General features: G+C 42.2%; 1 protein-coding gene across 1 annotated transcript in view; it reads left to right on the top strand.

Annotated features, from left to right (window-relative positions):
• The window catches only part of PREP (prolyl endopeptidase), a 120,196-nt gene that overhangs the window by 16,604 nt on the left and 80,682 nt on the right, over positions 1 to 22,910 (top strand). Inside the window, exons 3-6 of the mRNA XM_058734835.1 lie at positions 8,149 to 8,282; positions 9,440 to 9,570; positions 12,087 to 12,296; positions 17,090 to 17,211. Of these exons, the coding sequence (XP_058590818.1) occupies positions 8,149 to 8,282; positions 9,440 to 9,570; positions 12,087 to 12,296; positions 17,090 to 17,211 (597 nt within the window). The remainder of the gene's footprint in view (positions 1 to 8,148; positions 8,283 to 9,439; positions 9,571 to 12,086; positions 12,297 to 17,089; positions 17,212 to 22,910) is intronic.

The following is a 22,910-nucleotide window of genomic DNA, read 5'->3' as shown; positions in this document are numbered from 1 at the left end:
TCTGCAACATTTCTCCCCTTTCCTTGATTAGCTTAGCCAGAGCTTTGGTTGAGGTTTTTTTTTCCCTTTTTAATTTTTTTTTTAAAAGAAGCCATTCGAGGACTTAGAAGTTATACTCTTTTAATTTTCTAATTAATTTCTTCTCATGTTCTTTTGTTACTTTAAAACTTTGATTTGAATGTTTAGTTTCATTTCACTTTCTCATGTGCTGCTAAGACACCATTCGTGTAGATACACCTTTTTCAGCTCCGCCCACCAGGACTTGGGCAAACTTTGGGTCATTTCCTCCTCTTCCTAGGCTGCTCATGTTCTACCAGCCTCACCTTGCTCGGCAGATGGAGGGACTCCTGGAAGAGCTGTTAGGATGCCGGATTAGTGGTACTTGAAACCCAAGTCATTCCAGCTCGTGTGAAAAAAGGAGCAAAGTGGCTGTAATTGGCGACCAGGGTGTAAGAGCCTTTAGGCACAGCCTGATCCAGGAGTGCACATGATATTTCTGGAAACCTGTTTCTCTTTGTCTCTCAGGTCATCGGCTTTTCTCTGATTGTTTTGTTTTCCAGTAGCCTCTTCCATGTGGTAGGAAAAGATGGGCCTTGTCTCTTTCAGTTTTATTCAGTCCTCATGGTCCCAAATCCCAGAAGATAAGATAACTTCTGTCTGCCAGTATGCATCCCTGTCACTGAAAAAGGATTCTGGTTGCTTTGCCTGGGTTCATGACTCCTTTATTGACTTGCCTATAGAGAAGAATGGATGGAAAGACTGCTTACAAAAATGGATAGGGGTTTTTTTGTTTGTTTTTTTCACTTTTTTGTTTTTTTTACATTTATTTATTTTTGAGAGACAGAGAGAGACAGAGCATGAGTGAAGGAGGGGCAGAGAGAGAGGGAGACACAGAATCTGAAGCAGGCTCTAGGCTCTGAGCTGTCACAGGGCTTGAACCCACGAACCGTGAGATCATGACCTGAGCCAAGGTCGGACGCTTAAGCAGCTGAACCACCCAGGCGATCCGATAGGGTTTTCTTATATAAAGAATGTAGAAAGGAGTTAGCATAGTTAGAATACAGACAGAGGTAGCAGTAACGTCATATGACAGATGGTGCAATCTACTGGTACTCAAAAACAGTAAAATCTGATGGAGAGAGAGGGTAAAACACAAACTTCCTGAAAGCATAACTGTCACTTTCCAGACCCAGCTTGTTTATTCGAATGCAGAGCACCTCACCTGTGCCAACATACCTCAACCGTCACAGTGTGATTGCTGTCCTTCAGGACAAGGCACACCCAGACACCAGCACTGTGTGCATAAGTCACAGAACAAGCCCTTGGACCCAGTGCAAGCCTCATCCTGTATGGGTGTTCTTCCTGGCCCTGGATCAGTCCCTGGATCGAGGGTTGGGGTGCTCAAATGGCCAATAGAAGTCACACACTGTTCCCCCACTCTATCAGTAGGACTTCTCAAGGGTACCAAGATACAGATATCACCTTCAAATGTTTTGCCACATCTCATGAATTTTAACTCTTTAATAGTCTTATTTTTCTTGTTTTCTAAATATTATTGTTGCTGTTTGGATTCTCTTATTGAAAAAAAATAGTTATTTAAGAGAGGATGTGTATGCATTTAACTTCTTCATGATCAGGTTTTTAATTAGGTTTAGATTTGAACTACTGTCTGTCCTTGCCGGGTTTCTGGTTAGTAGCATGTGCCCCAAAGGACCAAGCCAAATGGAGTTCAAGTTTCAGCTTTGAATGGACTTCCTAGTAGTGACTACATTTGAGAACAAGACTTGACTGTAAGGTCAAACTGATTTGCCCATATGGGATGGGCATAGGAGGTGGAAAAGAGACCTGGCTGGGATTCTGGAAGGCCCCACCTGTACTGTTAATCACATGCAGCTGGAAGCTCAGTGTGAGCCTTCCTTGCCTGAGGGCGGACGGTCCCAGAGAGAATAGGTGCACCCACTCTGGGGTTTTAATGTTAAAAGACAAGCCCCATGGAGTTGGGGCTCTTACCACTTGAATTCACTCTTTCTCCTCCCGGGGAATAAGTAAGTAATGGGTTTGTGGGGCCAGGAAAAGAAAGTAGCATTGTGCTTTTACTGTGACCTGAATCCCCTTTTTTTTCTTGGAATTTAAGATTTCCTTTGTTGTCTGAGGTACTGCTAATTATTTAAAAATGTTCAGTGAGTACTGGAAAATATGGGATACTCATTTCTCTCTCTCTCTTTGTATATATTTCTCATATTTTATAAAATATATTATTTCCATTCCGTTATAGTCTCAATTTCTAGACCTGTTTCCTGAAGCATCTGTGTTTAATTTTCTGTTTGGCATAACCTGCCTTCAGTTTGCTGTGTGACTGTCCAAATCTCTGGGCCCTGAGTCCTGGAGCCTCATGGAAGATCTTTGCTGCCCCTTACCTTCTTTTTTATAAGGGTGTCCCTGCACTTGGAGAGTCATATCTGAATTCTGCCATACTCCCGGCAGTGAGAGGGGACCCACATATGCATCTCCCTCTGGCCTCCAGGAAGCACTCAGCCTCCTCGTGGCTGGGACCGTGTTGTTCTGCCAGACCTTCCTCTGACACCAACCTGTTTTCTTCAGAAGGCCCTGAAAGTTGCTTTAACCAGGTCATATACACGCATGCATATGTCTGTGTGTATAATTTGCAGCAGAAACTCCTCAAATGATGGCGATGGATAGCACCATTCCTAGTTTTTGTTGTTTATTTGGGAAGAGTGGAGGTTGATAGCCGTGTGCAAGTTAATGTCCTACCTAAGACTCCCTCTTGGTCATCTTGACACCTGCCTGCCCCACTCTCTCTCACCCCTGCCTCATCCTGGAAATAGTGTCTCCTTTATTCTCTTGTAGCATTTCCCTTTATCCCTGATTCATCTGTTTAATCTTATGTTAATTGTGGTGTTTTATATATATACAGCTAGTTAGTGAGTAACTGTATGCTTCATTTTTACTCATATATGTATGAGTTATGCTTATTAAAGGATGTGAGGTATTTTGTGGATTAAAATACAGTGCATGTGAGGACAACTTGAAGAAATTCTTTCTGAAGACAGGGTAAAGGAATCTCCAGCTCCCAACCTGAGTGACCCTTTGCCAGGTAGCTCTTCTTTCCTTTTCTTTCATGGTGGTGAGACTTTAAGATGAGCTCCTACCAGGGGCGCCTGGGTGGCTCAGTCGGTTGAGCATCTGACTCCGGCTCAGGTCATGATCTCATGGTCTGTGATTTTGAGCCCTGTGTCAGGCTCTGTGCTGACAGCTCAGAGCCTAGAGCCTGCTTGAGATTCTGTGTCTCCCCCTCTTTCTACCGCTCCTCCACTCATGCTCTGTCTCTCTCTCTCTCTCTCTCTGTCAAAAATAAATAAACTTAAAAAAAAAAAAAAAAGGTGAGCTCCTACCAGAGTTTTGTGTGCACAGTACAGTATTGTTAACTACAGGCACAGTGCCATGCAGCACATTCTAGAATTTACTCCGTGTGCATAACTGAAACATTGCCTTGCTGTGGAGCTTTCTAATCTTCAAGGGAAGTGGGAGGTATAAGCCAAGTTTCTTAGTCCCGGACAGCTATTCAGTGCATTCACATCCATTCATTGCTATAAAATCCAAACTGTTGATCGTCTTCAGAGGCTCAGCTGCAGGTGTTATTAATGGGCTTTCAGATTCCAGTCACTTGGACAACACTCTGTAATCGACTGTGGATGCCAAAGCTTCTTGAGGAACGAAGAGAATTCTAATTCTCCTCACCCTGCTCCTTTATCATCATGGATGTCCTCCAGTTTTGTTCTTCTCTTCTTGCCCCTTTTCTCCCTTTCCCCCAATTTGTTCTAATTTCTAGACCAAGAAGCCAAACTGTTAAATCCATAAGTGACCAAGAAGGTGTTTCCTGATTAAAATACCAGAAATCATATTGACAGTCTGTAGAACCCTAAATTTCACAAAGCCCCTTTATAGAACATTTGCTGTCTTGAGCATGAGAAGGATTTGCCCAAGTTATAAAGAATTTGAGACTTTGAGGCATTTGACCTGTTTGGTTTTACGTGTAGGTCTTTGATTTGGAAGGACATAGTCTTTTTTTTTTTTTTTAATTTTTTTTTTCAACGTTTTTTATTTATTTTTGGGACAGAGAGAGACATAGCATGAACGGGGGAGGGGCAGAGAGAGAGGGAGACACAGAATCGGAAACAGGCTCCAGGCTCTGAGCCATCAGCCCAGAGCCCGACGCGGGGCTCGAACTCACGGACCGCGAGATCGTGACCTGGCTGAAGTCGGACGCTTAACCGACTGCGCCACCCAGGCGCCCCAGGACATAGTCTTTAAAAACTGCTCTATTTAGAGTAATTGGTTGACTATCATCGGTGGATGGGTGGGGTGACAAAATTGGTCGTAATAGTCCTAGAATTGTATCATTATTTAGTAGCATTATGCCTGGCATAACAGTCTTATGAACATTTGAAACGAGAAAAGCCAAAGTGTCTGCTTCAGTGTGAGATGGATTTGGTTGCCGCAGTTGTGTCTGTACCACGAGACGTCTAAAAGAAGTGATGCAAGATAGAGGAGCAGTTGAAGAAGACGGTTCCACCTTTCCAAAGCAAAGGAACTGAACACCTGTGTGTCTTGGGCCCACCTTGGTCCTACTAGAGCCTGAATAGGGCCTCGATCAGCCTCAGACAAACACAAAACCAGAAGGGTGAGGGACACAGAGCCTGCACAGTGCCCTCCTCAGAGGCCCCTCCAGTGGAAGAAGAGGGGCCAGCCAAGAGCCTCAGCACACTGGGATCCCAGGGTGGGAGCCCCGAGGAGCTAGAGCAGTCTGATGAGGCCCTTCTGGGAAATAGCCATCGAATCCACACACGAATGTACACGGTGCCCATTTTTCTCTGCACCCTGTCACAGTGGTCGTTCCCGCTTCTTCTGGAGACCAGCCATTTCACTTGGCCTCAGCTCTCCCTGGACCACTGGCCCACCTTTCTGACTTCCAATTTTGCTTCCCTAGTTTATTCTTCATCCAAAGCAAGGATAGATGTTTCAAAAGATAAGCCAGATTTTGTAACTACCTCCTTTCCCAGTCATAGCTTGCTTGCCCCTAGAATAAAGATTCAAACTTCATAACTGCCACCAGGTGCCGCGTGATGAGGTGCCGCACGATCAGCTCCCACCTGGGTCTTTGCTCCCTGTCACTCATTCCCAGCCTCACTGCCCTCCCTGCTCTCCTTCACACCTGGGAGCTCCCATCTCCCAGGGTCCCACACTTGCCATTCCTTGGCCTGGAGCACTTCTCCCGTCTTTGCATGGCTGCTCCCTGTCGCCTAGCCTACCTTAATTCAGAACCGCCTCAGAAGGGCCTCCTTGGCCACCCTCCCTCCTCCTTCCCAGTGCTTCCCAGGCTCTGTGGTGAAGGACTGGTTTTTAAATTTCCAAACCGGTATGGATTGATATTTTTGTAAAACATAGCAGAGATGTCACAGCGATGTCACATTGCTCACAGCACTCCCTCTCAGGCTCTGTCCTGGCCTCATCCCGGGCAGGGCAGGTGGCATACAGTTCAGGACCAGCACAGGTTGCAGATGCTCATGATTACCCTGTGTGTGGCCTTCGGACTAACCATTCTCTGTAACCCTCTGGCTTGTGTTTTGTCTCCCCCAGTACAGTGTTAGCGCCACGAAGGCAGGGAGCTGTCCTGGACTTGTCACCTCTCCATCCACAAGGCCAAGATCAGTGCTGATGCACATGAGGTTTTTCTTAAGTCCTTTCCGATGCTCCAGGACCCTGACGTGCCTGTCCAGCCCCACCTAACACAGGCGGGGGGGAAAATCATAGGAGGCCTGGCTTCCTTTCTCCCCCGGGCGTCTGCTCTTACTCATCCCACATCCGGAATCAGGCATGGAGCCGGCCTCAGCCTCTCCTACTGTGACTGGAATAGAGTACAGGTGGCCCTTGAACAATGTAGGAGATAGAGGTGCCAACCCCCCGTGAGGTCGAAAATTCCCTTATAACTTTTGACTCCCCCAAACTTTACCGATAGCCCACTGTCGACTGGAAGCCTTACTGATAACATAAACAGTCAATTAACATGTATTTTGTGTGTTTTTTGTATTATGTACTGTATTCTTATACTATCGTGAGCTAGAGGAAAGAAAATGTTACAGAGAAAGTCATAAGGAAGAGAAAATACATTTATAGTACTGTAAAAAATCCACAGATAAGTGGACCTGCCTGGCTCAAGCCCATGTAGCTCAAGGGTCAACTGTAATTCTGCTTGAGTGCTCTTGCTAACTCACTGTTCACCTTGACCAGGTGACTTCAATACTGCATGCCTCAGTTTCCGTGTCTGTAAAGTAGACAAGGCGTTTCTTTCCATCATGAAATCAGTAATGCTGTTGCACACATTTTGTGATCTCCACAGTGCTGCCCCTGAGTGGCTTTGCGGCTGTACACTGACATTGTAACCAAAATAAAAGCCCGTTTCCTCTTTGACACTCTTTTTAATGAGGCGCAGTGGAATCAGCAAACTTCTTCTATAAAGGACTATGTATTAAATGTTTCAGATGTTGAGAGCCATATAGGCCTCTGTTGGGTTGTTTTTGTTTTCCGACTCTTTAAAAGTATAGAAACTATCGTTAGCTTAAGTGCCGTAGGAAGGCAGGCCAGGGTGAATTGCCAGTTCCTTGGCAATAAGCATTTGGCATTATATTTCTTTGGGACTCAATACATTTTATTTTCTGTTTGAATGAAATAAGAAATGTGACCCATAACAGGCTTTTGTTTTTTTTTTTTAATGTTTATTTACTTTTGAGAGAGAGAGAGGGAGGGCGAGCAGGGGAGGGACAGAGAGGGGGAGACAGAAGATCCAGAGCAGGCTCTGTGCTGACAGCCGAGAGCCCAGGGTGGGGCTTGAATTCACGAACTTCAAGATCATGACCTGAGCCAAGTCAGATACTCAACCGACTGAGCCACCCAGGTACCCCCATAACAGTTTTTTTTTTTCTTGAATGGATCATCTTGCAAAAAGGGTTGTTCATTATTTTAGTCCTACTTTCTACTCTTTCTCTCATATTCTCAAGCACATTATAAATATCAGTGAATTTTAGAACAGCTTTCTTTCAACACAGAATCATGGTTTTCCAGAGCACAGTTGGTGGCTATTGTAGGAGATCCCATTTGAAGACCATTTTGAGTTAGGGTGGGCCCTTGGACCTTGATGATCCATCCAAAAGTAGAGGCCAATGATAGCGCATTTTCATCTGTCATTCAAAATATATTATGTTCTTAATTTCCTGAAGTTTTCCTCTGAGAACTTACCTGTTTGTAAACATCAGATTGAACCTTCAACTGAATTTAGAGCTAATATATTTTATTCTTGTTTCATTTCTTACTAATAGCCAGAGGTGAATATTCTGAGTCTGAGTTTTCATAGTATGAAGAACTTTCTAATTGCTTACTTACAAACAGGGTAGGCTTGGGTATAGTTGATCTGTTATGAAACCTGCCCCTTGCCCTGCCTTTGCTGCCAGGGTCCCCTGACTTCCTGCAGACCATTTCTTGCCCTTCTTACAAACTGTTTTTGTTGATATTCTTATCTAATGCCACCCATTCTCCAATTTTTAAAGAATATTCTTCAGTTTCAAATTTTAACAAGGTTCTCTGAAGTTGACAAGGTAGGAGGCCTTAGGAAGACAGCATAGGCAAAAGCAAAACTGGTAAAATAGCACCTTTGTATATGTTTCTTTAATTCTGATGGTTTGTGGGATCTCAGACTACTGACTAGGAAGGCTGGCACCTTGGCAGGGTGTGAACGTAGTCGATTGACTGCATGATCTTAGTACAGCAGACTGTGTTAAGGGAACAGATTCAAGAGTAAACTCTGCCCCTACCTGGCTGTCTGATGTTAGGCAGCTTTTCATCTACTCTGAGACTCAGTTTTCTCCTCTGTAAAGTTGGGCTGATAACAGAGCCTTCTCCATAAGATAATTGTGAGTTCTAAATGAGTTAACAGTATGTAGTTAGTGCCATGAAAGGACTAGTTATCATTTATTGAGGGAAAAATATGCTTTCATGGATATATATCAGTGGATAAAATTCCATATGGAAAATTTTATGTCTGACTTGCTTTTTCCATTTAAATTTTCTCTATAGGCTTTTGTTGAGGCCCAGAACAAGATTACTGTTCCATTTCTTGAACAATGTCCTATCAGAGGTTTATACAAAGAGAGAATGACTGAACTGTATGATTATCCCAAGTATAGTTGCCACTTCAAGAAAGGAAAACGGTATGTGAGGTTGCTTTTATTTTTTTTACTTGTCTAATTGAATGCTTTCTTTAAATCTTGAAATACAAATTCTAAATAACTTGCCATTGATGGAATTAATTCACTCTCAAGTCAAATCATTTCTGTGCTTGAGTATTGGAATAAAAACTTTTGGTCTGTTGTCCATATTCTTAAAATTATAATTAAGAAATTTGGTAGAGATTCTTCCTAGGGAAAAATTCTAGATTATAGGAAGTTATTGTTGTCTTATGGCTAGTAATTGGTGAGATAGGATGATTTGCAGACACCAGTGGAGATTTGTTTGCCTCTAAGATTCCCTTTGGCTTATACTGCTAGAAAGGATTTTATTGTATGGGTGTCTTTCACCCAGGAATGGAAATGGCCAGGAGGCGGCACCTATTACTAATTCACCTCTCTTGTTCCTCTCCCTTTCACACCTACTTAGACATATTCTCTTGTTCTTTTTTTTAAGTCTCTGGAACCATCATCATAAATTTATTGAGAATTTCTTAGACCCCCCTCCGCCGCCTTCACACACACACACACACACACACACACACATCAGCAAAGTACTGTCTACATGCCTGCCCCCCCCGCCGCCGCTTGTTTTTGTAAATAAAATTGAAATGGCACACAGACCTGTCCATTCATTTACATATTATCCATAGCTGCTTTTGTACAACTACAGAATTGAGTAGCAGCAGCAGAGACTCTATGGCACACAAAGCCTAAAACATTTGCAGTTTTGCCCAGTACAGAAAGGGTTTGTCCACCCCTGCCCTAGCGGCTTGCCGAGGGCAGGATCCAGCATTTCATTTTAGAATACCTGTGTTCTTTTCCATTGAAAAGAAAAAAAATTACTGCTTTCTTTGATTATCAGTTTTCATTTTAGCAAATGAAGCAGGCTTTATTTGTTCCCATTTAGTTAATATGCAGAATTACGATAAATTATTTGAGTACTCAAAACAATTCAGATAACTAACTCTAGGCACAGGGAGGTGGTGGGACCTTCCATCCTAGTCCCCACGTATGTCCCTGGCATAGCCCATTTGCAATTGAACCCTTGTGTGTTGTTTTTCTTTTTGCTTGTGTGTATTTGATTGTACCCCACAAGTGGAAAACTCTACCGCTAAATAAAGACCATCTCTGTCCCCCAGGTATTTCTATTTTTACAATACAGGTTTGCAGAACCAGCGAGTATTATACGTACAGGATTCCTTAGAAGGTGAAGCCAGAGTGTTCCTCGACCCCAACATACTCTCTGACGATGGCACGGTGGCTCTCCGAGGTGAGTGCTACACAGCCAAGCCCACAGGAGTCCCAGGGCCCTCACTCACGGCTCTGACGTTGCTGCAGTCCCCTCACCTCTGAAATACCAGACGGGATGGACCATATTGTGCAACAGATGCACATGCAGTATCAGGAAAGCTAATTTTTGCACAGTATCTTTGGAATACATGAGTAGCCATGTGTTTTGGTGGCATGAAGCAGAACTGGAGAATAATTCACACTGGACCCAAATTAGCTTCCAGGGCTTCTGAGATATTTAAGTACCAACATCATTGCTTCTAACATCCCTGAGACCTATCTGTGTTTAGAAAAAAAATCTTCTGTAAGTAATTTAAGCTCTACGAAAAATGTTCCGACTATAAATATAAAATAGGAAAGAATATTTACAAGATCTCTTTCCTTGGTGGGGAGGAAGTGATCAGAGTTTTAAACTTTAGCTGTCAGTATTTTAGAATTAAAAGTAAAACAAAAAACAAAAAACACAGTCTTGTAGAAATTAGACCGGTTGATACCCTGTTGCCTGAAGATGCAAGTTTAAAACCCAAATCATTAAGATTGGCCTGTAGTGACCACATGTCTCCTCAATAACTCCACCCCAAGATAACCACCACAGTCCATAACCATTACTGTTGGTTTGTGCCATGAGCACTGGTTATAAGGAAGGAAGTTGGTTCTTCTCTGGTTCTATGCTTTAATAGTTGTATACTCTGGGAATCATCTCTCGTTGGTATCCTAGATTTTAATGAAGTTGGCTCAGCATTTCCCTGACTGTTCCCTGCAGTTCCCTGGCTGTAGCATCCTCTGTTTTGTAGAGAAAGCACAGGTGGGGGTTCAGCCTGCGGAATTGAGCAATTGGAACACGGTCGTCCTGTAATCGATTAGGTGGGAATCAAAAGGCCCTGTTGTAGCAGCGCTTTGGGAAGACCCTTCTGTGGAGCCACTCAGCCACTTCATGGGTCTTCCCCTCTTCTTCCTAAATAGCTGTGTATGTAAATGATGGTCCTTTACCTAACTCGTGTTGAAAGTAATCAGTATTGAAACTAAGATGCCAGCTAACCAAAAATATCCTCCCGTGAATTTGAGCTTGCACTTGTAAATGAAGTTAATACACTGGTTTGGTATGTAAGAACATATCCTGTGTAGGATATCATTTAATTTTAACTAAAGTCTGTCTTGTAGAAGAACTTCATTGTAGGAGTCCAGAAGAACTTCATTATAGGAGAGTCTCTGAAAATTCTTTCCAGTAACATTTTAATGGAATGCCTGCCATATACAGGTCCTGATAGATGAAAAGGGAAATTAGACATGGGACCTGGCCTCAGTCTTCAAGTTTTCTGAAAATGATATTATAGGGAGGTTACAGTGTGGGTAAACATACTGAGTGTTTTGATAGCATGTGATTTTTTTATACATTTCAAATCAATTATTTAAATTTTTCCTGAAAAATTTCATTATATAGAAATAATTTATATAGAGTGAGAAGTATTTTCTCTCCATCACCTTCTAGACTCTCCTCTGTATTTATATAGAGATGAGCTTGCATACTTCATAAGAATCATAAATGATTAATAAGGAGATTTTGTGAAATTTTAAACTTATTTACCACTAATAGAAATTCCATGTCAAATAGTAGGGCAGTTCTGAAAATAGTTGAGTTTCTGAGGATAATTTTCAACCCCTACTAAAGTTTAGCAAACATTGTAAGAGGAAATCTCTAGTGTCAGTATCTGGCAACAAATGCTCTCTATACCCACTTTATATTTATAAAAGCTGATATAAACATATAAAATTTCTCAACACATATTCTGTAGTGATTAGAACATTCTGTCATGGACTTAAAGAATTGGACGTGCATAACAGTTCATAAATGGTGTTGCTTTTCTTTCTTTTTCACGGTCACTTTTGGAATATGCACTGTGTGAGCCTTCATTGCAACCCTTGGGCTTTATTTACCTGGGCTTGTGCTGGTCAGATGGTGTGGACGTTAATCCTTGAGTGCCAGCAATGCTTAGAAAATGAGTTTGTAAAGAGCGATTTCGAATAGTTTGGAATCCATTCCAAAAATTACTTAATGGCTTCCGTTTAGTTCTGTTACATGCTACGTGTCATAATCCAGTTGATACTCTAAAAGTAGTTTCCTTATTCTTTTTCCCCTTCCTCTTTAGAGTATAAATAAAATATGTTGAAAGTCTCAGATGAGCTCTGCTTTTAACCGAACTGCTTATTGAATTATAGAAATATAAACAATGAAAGTATCTTAGTGGTCATATAATCCAATATGTCATTTTACAGGTTAAAAAAAACTAAGACCCAGAGAGGTTCGGACACTTGTCCAAGCTCCTGAGGTGAATTCCTGTAAGGCCTGGGCTCAGCCCTCTGGGTTCCTCACTGCAAGTTTCCTGCTCCTTCTGTTGCACATCTGGCAGAGAACGTTGTCAGACAGCACGGAGGGCAGTGGGCAGGGCTAGGGGTTGTGTCCCCAAGTTCACTGAGGATTTATCCTGTGTCCCATAGGCTATGCATTCAGTGAAGATGGTGAATATTTTGCCTATGGTCTGAGTGCCAGCGGCTCAGACTGGGTGACGATCAAGTTCATGAAAGTTGATGGTGCCAAAGAGCTTCCAGATGTGCTTGAGAGAGTCAAGTTCAGCTGTATGGCATGGACCCATGATGGGAAGGGGATGTTCTACAACTCATATCCCCAACAGGATGGAAAAAGTGATGGTAAGTTAAGGTATCAGGTGAAGCACCTTTTTCGTGAAATAGAAGTGTGACTTCATAAGACTTTAAAAGCTAAACCCTACATAGAAGTTGTTTGGTGTAGAACCCAGTTTCCTCAAAGGATGTTGTATCAGTTGTTTAACAGACTGCCCCAAAACTTATTGGCTCAGAATAATAACCATGTTTGGGTTTGTTTGTTTGTTTGTTTGTTTGTTTGTTTGTTTGTTTGTTTTGCTTGTGAGCCTGTGAGTTGGCCAGGCAGTTCTGCTGGATTAGCTGAGTTCTGTCATGTTTCCATGTTCTGCTGTGGATCAGTTGGCTGATCTCAGCTTGGCTGTTTCCCGTGTCCGGGCCTGGGTTCTGATCTATGTGGTCTCTCATCCTCCAGCAGGCTAGCCACTTGGTTTGCATGGCAGCTCAGCAGGATTCCAAGAGGGAGAGCCGAAAGGCACAAGCCTCTTTGATGCCTAGGCTTGCTACTGGCACTGCCTCGTGTTGCTGCATTCTGTTGGCCAAAGCAAGTCATGGGGCCAGCAGCCCCTGTTCAAGGGGGTGGAGAAACAGATATAAGGACCCATGACAAACGGAGCCATTATTGCAATCAGTCCTTTACAGATGTGTTACATCTCCCAAGGAGGCATGGAGAAGATGGATCTTTTTTGTTTTCCACAAAACCAATTTATTTAATGACGTTGAGTGATTATGAAATTTTCCTACTGTGGTGATCGTATCTCTTCCTCTGATCAGAAGTTATGGGTCACCTGGTTGATGTATCCTGACATTTTCCTCCTTGTTAACTTGCAGGACATACCTTTGTTCTTCTTTTCACTTGCACAAAGATCCTATTGTGCTCAAGTAGTCTCTTTTCTTTCCCCCTTTACTCTTCATCTTCCCAGATAGAAAGGGCCAGGTACCTTGAACCTTGCTGATATAAGCTTTTAACACCACCTTCTTCATGCTTTACCATCTCTGGCATGTAGTGTTTTCCTGTTGTCTTGGTTGGTCTTTACAGGGGAGACCAAAAAAGTATTTCACTGGCCATTTCGTGTTAGAGAACAATGTTATTTGTGAAAAACATGAAAATTATTATTTAGGCTCAGCTTTCAGTGGCAAAAATAGGGAAGATTAGTTATTGTGATTGATTTCAGAAAGGTACCATCTTTTGCCAGCTGTAATTTGCTGCCCTCTTGTCACGAGGACCTCAACGGCCACTCAGGTTGTGTGATGGAGGGACTTACAATGAGGCTAAACAATTCTGACCATGTGCTTCCTGGGAAAGCTATGGAAAGTCACCAAGTTCTGTACAACTTTCTTTTATATTATGGTATTACCTTTTTCATTGTCCTGAAAGCTTGGTGCCTTTTCATAATGAAAAAAAGAATAGTTCAGTCTCACAACAGCCTCCAAAGCCAGCAGATATGTGTGAATTACTTCCAGAGTGATGCCCAACCAAAACTTAAAAAGAAAAAAAAAAAGTCTTTACCTTCTAGAGCATTTTTAGGTTCACAGCAGAACTGAGGAGGAAGTGCAGAGATTTCCCGTACCTCCCCTGTCCCCACATGCAGAGCCTCCCCTTATTATCAACATCCCTCTCCAGACGAGGTAAGATTGATGCGCCTCCATTGACACATCATACTCTCCCAGAGTCCAGGGTTTACATTACAGCTCACTCTTCATGTTGTATATTCCGTAGGTGTAGACAAATGTAAAATGTGATTGATTAATCATATGCATGCTACTTGATATCTATCTACCATTGTAGTGTCAGTTTTACCGGCCTCATAATGCTGTATTCCACCTATTCACCTCCCTCTCCACTAGCCTCTGGCAACCACTCATCTTTCTTTTTTTAATGTTTATGTATTTATTTTGAGAGAGGGAGAGAGAGAGAGCAAGTGAGCAAGCGGAGAAGGGGCAGAGAGAGAGGAAGAGAGAGAGAATCCCAAACAGGCTCTGCGCTGTCAGCACAAAGCCCGAGGCCAGGCTCGACCCCATGACCATGAGACCATGACTGAGCCAAAATCAAGAGCCAGACACCCACAGAGTGAGCCGCCCAGGCACCCCAACCACTAATCTTTCTACTGTCTCCATAGCTTTGCCTTGTCCAGAATGTCACATAGTTGGAATCATACACTATGTAGCCTTTTTAGATTGGCTTCTTTCACTTGGTAATATGCATTTAAGTTGCTTCCATGTCTTTTCATAGCTTGATAATTAATTTCTTTTTAGCACTGGATAGTATTCCACTGTCTGAATGTAGCACAGTTTATTTATCCATTCACCTATTGAAGGGTATCTTGGTACCTTCCAAGTTTGGAATAAAGCTGCTATAAACATCTGTGTGAAGGTTTTGTGTGGACATAAATTTTCAAATACTTTGAGTAAATACCAAAGAGTGATTGCTGGATTGTATTGGAAGAATATGTTTAGTTTTGTAAGAAACTGTGAAACTGTCTTCCAAAGTGGCTGCACTAGTTTGCATTCCCCCAGCAATGAATCAGAGTTCCTGTTTTTCTGCATCCTCACCAGCATTTGGTGTTGCTCTTGTTATGGATTTTGTCTGTTCTGGGTCGGGGCGTGTGGAGTATAGTTGTATATTATTGTGTGAATTTGCATTTCCTTGGTGACCTATGATGTGGACCATCTTTTGATAGGCTTCTTTGCTATCTGCATACCTTCTTTTTTTTTAAATTTTTTTAATGTTTATTTTTGAGAGAGGGAGAGAGACCATGTGCAAGCGGGGAAGGGGCAGAGAGAGAGGGAGACACAGAATCCAAAGCAGGTTCCAGGCTCTGAGCTGTCAGCACAGAGCCCGACGTGGGGCTCAAACCCATAAACTGTTAGATTGTGTCCTGAGCCAAAGTTGGATTCTTAACTGACTGAGCCACCCAGGCGCCCTCGCATATCTTCTTTAGTGAGGTTTGTGTTAAGATCTTTGGCCCATTTTTTGATAGGATTGTTTCTTTTCTTATTTTTGAGTTTCAAGAGTTCTGTGTAAATTTTGGGTAATGGTCCTTTTACGAGATGTGTGTTTCACAGATATTTTCTCCCATCTGTGACATGTCTTACTCTCTTGACAGCGTCTTTTACAGAGTAGAAATTTTTTATTTTAATGAAATCCAGCTTATTGGTTCTTTCTTTCATGGATGGTACCTTTGGCATAGTATCTAAAAAAGTCCTTGCCAAACCAGAGGTCATCTAGATTTTCTTCCATGTTATCTTTTAGGGGTTTTATAGTTCTGCATTTATGTTTAGATTTGTGATCCAACTTGAATTCTCTCTTGTGAAGGGTGTGAGGTCTGTGTCTGGATTCATTTTTTCCACATAGATGTCTAGTTGTTCCAGCACCATATGTTGAGGAGGCCATCTTTGGGGCGCCTGGGTGGCTCAGTCGGTTGGGCGGCCGACTTCGGCTCAGGTCATGATCTCGCGGTCCGTGAGTTTGAGCCCCACGTCGGGCTCTGTGCTGACAGCTCAGAGCCTGGAGCCTGTTTCAGATTCTGTGTCTCCCTCTCTCTCTCTGACCCTCCCCCATTCATGCTCTGTCTCTCTCTGTCTCAAAAATAAATAAACATTAAAAAAAAAATTTTTTTAATAAAAAAAAAAAAAAAAAAAGAGAAGGCCATCTTTGCTCCATTGTGTTACTTTGGCTCCTTTGTCAAAGATCAGTTGACTGTATTTATGTAGGTCTGTTTCTGGGCTCTTTACTCTGTTCCATTGATTTATCTGTCCTTTTGCCAGTACCACACTGTTTCGATTATTTACAGTAAATCTTGAAGTCAGGTAGTGTCAGCCTCCAACTTTGTTCTTTGCCTTCAATATTGTGTTGGCCGTTCTGGGTTTTTTGCCTCTCCGCATGAACTTAAGGACCAACTCATCGATATCCACAAAATAACTTGCTGGGACTTTTATTGGAATTAAATTGAATCTGTAGGTCAAGTGAGGAAGAATTGACATGACAGTATTCCTATCCATAAACATGGATCATCTCTCCCTTTATTTAGTTCTTTTTTGATTTCTTTTATCAGTTTTGTAGTGTTTCTCATATAAGTCTTAATACATATTTTGTTAGATTTGTACTTAAGCATTTTATTTTAGGGGGTATTAATGTAAATGGCAATGTGTTTAAAAAAATTTTTTTGTTGAGGTATAATTGACATATTTTATGTATACAACCTAATGATTCAATATTTGTATATATTATGAAATGATGATCATTTAAATCTAGTTAACATGTATCACATCACCATACATAATTATAAAATTCTGTTTCTTGTGATGGGAACTTTTCTTTTTTTTTAAGTTTATTTATTTATTTTGAGAGAGACAGAGACAGCGTGAGCAGAGAAGGGAGACTGAGGGAGAGAGAGAAGCCCAAGCAGGCTCTCACTGCCAGCCCAGAGCCCGATGGGGACCTGAACTCACGAAACCTGAGATCGTGACCTGAGCCAAAACTGAGAGTCAGATGCTTAACCAACTGAGCCACCCAGGCACCCTGTGATGAGAACTTTAACCTGTCCTCTCTTAGCAACTTTTAAATATACAATACAGTATTACTATTACTAACTATGGTCCCATGGTGTATATTATGTCCCTAATGGTATTGTTTTTAACTTCAAATTCCACTGTTCATTATTGGTGTATAAGAAAGCAATTAAGTTTTACATGTTAACTTTGTATCCTGTGACCAGATAAGTAAGTTTTTAAATATTTCTAGCATTATACAATACCAGTGGAATCGATTTTCTTAAAATTGTCAACTGCCACTTCAGTGTATACATTTTTACCTTCTTCAGGTACAGAGACATCCACCAATCTCCACCAAAAACTCTGTTACCACGTGTTGGGGACTGATCAGTCAGAAGATATTTTGTGTGCTGAGTTTCCTGATGAGCCCAAATGGATGGGTGGAGCTGAGGTATTGTGCTACTGTGAAATTGCCCCACAAAAATGATGTCACATGAATTGTGTATATAAATATTCTTGTGTGATCCTTATGGATAAGTCCTGTGAGTGAATATTCTCTTAAAAATATCGGTATTCAAACTGACTTTTAGTTTTGAAAGTGATAAACCTTTTAACTGCAACCTCCACAGGAAACTTTAATACCATACCTGCTTATGGTGGAAAATGTGAAAGTACAGAATCAGAATCACATAAAGCAAAACACAAACATTTTGAAATTCGGAATCTTATTTCTCAGAGGCGAGGAGAATATCCTTCCAAACATTTTCTTTGTTTAAGTGAGAATGTGGGGAGCAAGAGTGTGTGCGTTTTCCTTTTTACACAGCTTGCCTCTTCATATTTTATTCACCTTTTACATTAAAATGTATATTTTTGGACATTTTCCCATCGTATATAGATAGTTCATGTATACCTTGGGGGTCTTGACCATAATCAACTGTACTGAAATCTATGAAGTTACTGGCCTAGATTTTACTCTGTATGTTGAGAATCAACTATGGAAAAACTTAGAGGTGCTTGGAGTAAAATTGTAACTCTTGTTAGTTCATTTCTGGATACTGAGAAATATTTTTTAAATGAGAAAAAACATTCTAAATGTTTTGATATAGGTGGGCTGTCGGCCCATTTTTAATGGGGATGAGAAATCCACTAGGAAGTCTTTAGCTGATGGAACCACTTACGTTTTTTGGTAAAAAAGGAACATTTTATATTTAAACTTCAGCCCATGGGTCTGATTGACTAGGGGGTAGAATAGGAATCCACAGTATTTGAGCTCATGTGCATTGATACACCTTATTCCCAGTTGTCCTTCTATTTATTTATTTTGTTTCCATAGACCAGGGGTTGGCAAACTATTGCCTGCCTTCAGGCCAAACCTGGCCTCCTGCCAGCTTTTGTAAATAAAATTTTTGAGGAACACAGGGAACACAGCCACACCATTTCTTTACGTACCGTCTGTGGCTGCTTTCAGACTTCAGTAGCAGAGATGAGTAGCTGCCACAAAAGGCCCACGACCCACAAAGCTGGGAACACTTTCTGGCCCTTCATAGGAAAAAAACCACAAAACTTGTTAGACTTGAATGCGGTGTGTTAAAAGTGAATTTCTAGGACTTACATTCTCTGAGACTGTGTCCTTTTTTCATGCTTTTTCTTTCTCACTTAAGTGCCGCCTCCCATGAGCTTTCCGTCTGTAGTTGCTGTTGTCATTTTTCTCACCTATTTGTTTTTAATGGCTTTTCTGACTCTATGTGGAGATTGCTTCTACTCTTTTCTCTTAGTTCAGCTTCTCCTCCTGCATAAGTCCTCTAGTTACTATGGATAATAGGTGTTTGTTTATAAAATGATACACATCTTTACTGTCATCCAGGTGTAACAATTAGGGAGATGAATATGCTGCCCCAAAACATTTTAATGTCAGTTCATGTGTTTCTTTTTACCTTTTGTCGGGGGGAAGGTATTGATGGGGAAAACTTAAAATAGTATATTTTAATAATCAGTTTTATTCCCTCTGAATTCTTCATAAAATCAAAGACATACTCTTCTAGAGAAATTCTTATGCTTCAAAGCTAATAATTTCATTACAGCAGAACTGTTTTAATTAAAGTAATCTTATTTGGTTGATACAGTAACATGGGTACTGGAAATAAATGCCAGAATATTTATATGATTTAGCATAGTGGTCTAAAAGAAAACAAACTTCATAGTAAAATACACGTGCAACTCAAGTTGCTTGGATCTCTCTTAGCGTTTGGATGAAGCAGTTAGGTTCTTTTTTTACTTTTTTTTAAAGTTTATTTATTTTGAGAGAGAGCGCAAGCAGGGGAGGGGCAGAGAGAGAATCCACACCATCAGCATGGAGCCCGATCTCACAAACTGTGAGATCATGACCTGAGCTGAGATCAACCCTCAGACTTTTAACCAACTGAGCCACCCAGGTGCCCCAATTTTTTTTTTAATGTTTTATTTATTTTTGAGACAGACAGAGACAGAGCATGAACAGGGGAGGGTCAGAGGAGAGAGACACAGAATCTGAAGCAGGCTCCAGGCTCTGAGCTGTCAGCACAGAGCCCGATGCGGGGCTCAAACCCACGGGCTGTGAGATCATGACCTGAGCCGAAGTCGGACGGTTAACCGACTGAGCCACCCAGGCGCCCCAGTTTAATCAATTTTTTAAAGTTTATTTATTTTTGAGAGACAGAGAGAGAGACACACACAGAACTCAAAACAGACTCCAGGCTCTAAGCTGTCAGCACAGAGTCCGAGGCGGGGCTCGAACTCATGAACCACATGAGATCATGACCCGAGCTGAAGTCCGAGGCTCAACCAACTATGCCCCCAGGCGACCCTAGTTTAATCATTTTTAAGCATAGAGTTAAGTGGCATGAAGTACATTCACATCATTGTGCAACTATCACCAGCATCCGTCTCCAAAACTTTTTTCAGTTTGCAAAACTGAAACTGGGCCTGCTAAAGCAGTAACCCTCCAGCTTCCCAGCTTCCTGGCTCCCCAGTTCTCCCCGTCCCCTGCTGACCATCAGTCTACTTTCAGTCTATGTTGGACTACTCTAGGTGCCTCATATAAATGTCATCATACAGTATCTGTCCTCTTGTGACTTGGCTATTTGACCTAGCATAAAGTCCTCAGGTTCATCCATGTTGCAGCACGAGTCAGAATTTCCTTCCTTTTTATGGTGAATAATAATCCATTGTGTGTGCTCACCACATTTTATTTACTCATCTGTTGATGGGTGCTTGAGGCATTCCATAGCATTATTGTGAGTAATACAGCTTTCAAGAAATACAGTGAAGATCTATCATCTGTGTATTCGACATATGTATATTCAGTTCTACTGGGCAAGTGACAAGAAAAGCAGATTTTAGTAGTTGAGGTGATCCTTCTACTGTTCTTTAAAAAGACGTTCACTCTATGTAAATTGTCTGATATAATCTTTACCAGAGCCTTGCGAAGGAGGTGATCATTCCATCGCATGGACGGAGTAAAATGCCTGCTAGAGGCATTAGCTTGCAAGCCTGTGGCTGGAACTGCCTGCTGAGTGTGTTAGACTCCACAGCCTGTGTCTTCCTAACCACACGTGCTCGCCTCTTTGGTCAAAAGGAAAGAGCTCTTGCAAAAACAGCAACAATAATTGTTGAAAGGATGGTAGTGACTGAAGGGATGCATCTCTGCTGCACAGAGGTACTAAAGTTGTTTAAAAAAACAAGAACTAAAGACCTATATGGTGAGTCCTAAGGAACTTGATGTTGGATCAGAGCCTCAAAAGTGGATGATACAGAGGAAGTCTGTAAGAGAGCGAGCGGGGTTAGTAAACACAAACTGGATGTGGTCTTCCTTGAAGCTGTACTGCAGCTGCCAGGGGAGTCTCGTTACAACAGGTGTCACCCTGCCACTTGCTAGCATTGGTTGCTTCATAACCATGCACCAGTGCATGTGCTGCATTGCTCTTTCACTTTTCATGGAGTTGCTTTTAGGATCGTCATTTTGAACCTTGTGTTTGGTTAATCCCTCCAACACTGTCCCAGCATCTGAGCAGAGAGCTGGTGTTACGGTGATGGTGTGCTGTAACACAAAGTAGGAGGTTTTATTCTGGTCCTGTGTGCGTAGCCCTGAGTACATCACTTCTCTCCAGATATGTTTCCTTCATTTCCTCCAGGGCTTTTTTAGCTCTGAAAGTCTAGGCTAGAGGATTTAGCACAACATCTCATAGATGCTGAGGCAGGCTTCCTGGGCCAGGTGGTAGCTGCTGGATGTGAGAGCAGTTTGGGCATTGTGGGTACGGTTGGAGGGCCCTCTGGGGTGAGTGGCTGAGTGTGTGGATGTGTGTGAATTTCTCTGGTGAGCTGCCATCCTTCTTTCCTTGGGCTGCTGCAGTCCAGGTTCACTGAGGACTTCCCTTTTATCCTTGATACTATCTCCTTATGACTCTTCCTTCACAGATAGCTCCTCAGCCTTCCTGCAGGAACAGGTCTTTCTTGCTTGAGCAGTCCATTACCTGTAATCAGGAAGTGGCTTTAGTTTTTCCATCCTTGCTTGTGACAGACAGCACCTCTCCCCAGGATGACTGACTTCTATCCAACAGAACCCATAACTTTCTGGATGCTTTTGGGTATTAGAACTGTTCGCAGTCCAAAGCAGGCTCTCCAGTTGACATGCTTCTTCCCTCTCCTTCCAGTTTGGTGAGCACATGGGGGATGGGGGGGAGGGACTACTCAACCCCCAGCTTGGTGGTTTATTTTTTTTTTTCACATTAAGACTTTATTAAAGGTAGCCCCAAACTAGCACAGCCCAAATATCCATCATCAAGTGCATGAATGAACTAATTGTGGTACGTCTCTATGATGGCATACTACTCAGCAGTAAAAAGGAGCAAACTGTTGATACACTTAACAGTAGGGATGAATCTCAGTTATGCTCAGTGAAAGAAGCCAGAAAAGAGGAGTACACAGTGTTGGATTCCATTTGTAGAACACTCTAGAAAATGCAGACTAGTCTATAATGGCACATAACAGTCAGTGGTTGCTTGGAGATGGGGGTGGGGAATGGGAGGGAGGGAATATGAAGGGGCAGAGGGAAACTCTGGAGGACGATCACACTGGAACATTGGAATTGACGTTGTGCAGGTGAGGCCATTCCCAGCAATGACGGTGACTCCAGATATCTCACCTCAGTTATTCATCATGGATTAGTTTCTCCAGCGGCCATGCAAGGAGGAGGAATCAGAGGAGGGGAAGGGGATTTCTGCTCCTCTGGAGCTGTTTGCCAGCATCTCCTTGACACAGTCTACTTGCAGTCATGATGGGTGTCTTGGTGCCGCCTCCCTCATGGCATCCTTTTGTAGTGAGATCCCCTCAGTTCTGTTCTGTGATGTGGACGATAAACTCTCTGGCTCACATTTGTGTTGCCTCCCAAGGCTTCTGCTCCCAGCAGGGTTCCCTTGGGATTGCGCCTCTCTGCAGCTCCCCTCTTCCATCCTGATTCTGCAGAGACCTTTCAAGATGTCTGGAGGCCAGCTACCTTCCCGGTGCCTCTCATTCCAGGGAAAGTGACATCCAGGGCTTGCTCCATCCTGGAAGGTGGGTGGTGGTCACCACTGTTCTTTCTCCTCACCTGCCAGCCAAGGCCCTCCAGCCCTCAGTCCCCTCAGCTCCCTCATTCCCTTGGGGGTAATGTGAAACCTGTCTAGCATTTGCCTTCAAGGGACAGTGGTGTCAATTATTTAACATAGACTGTGAGGCTTTAGTTGGAAGGCAGGGTCGTGGGACAATAGAAATTGTCATGTTTTAGAAGATTCTACCAGATCAGAAAAAAATTACTTTTATTTTATTTTATTTTAAAGATTCGCAGAGCATTTGGGGGAACAAGGAAATCAAGTATTTTGAGGCACTTTTCCCAGCAGAGGGTGCTCTAGATGAAGATTCTGAAAATGTATCCGGTACCTTTAGGAATGATTAAGGAGAAAATGCCCAGCCTCTTTGTGACCATCTAGCTGAATTCTATATTGAGAACCTAATTCTGTCATAGCTAATTCTTGAAAAAAAAGTTTCTTTTCACAAAGGTAATCCTAATCTTAATGTTTATCACATATCCCTATTGCCATTTTTATATGTTCACTTGTGATCCCTAATAATTCAAAT

Source organism: Neofelis nebulosa, chromosome 6 (assembly GCF_028018385.1).
Source record: "Neofelis nebulosa isolate mNeoNeb1 chromosome 6, mNeoNeb1.pri, whole genome shotgun sequence".
Taxonomy (NCBI): domain Eukaryota; kingdom Metazoa; phylum Chordata; class Mammalia; order Carnivora; family Felidae; genus Neofelis; species Neofelis nebulosa.
Note: the sequence above shows the minus strand (reverse complement) of the source record. Positions and strands in the feature narration are given on the sequence as shown.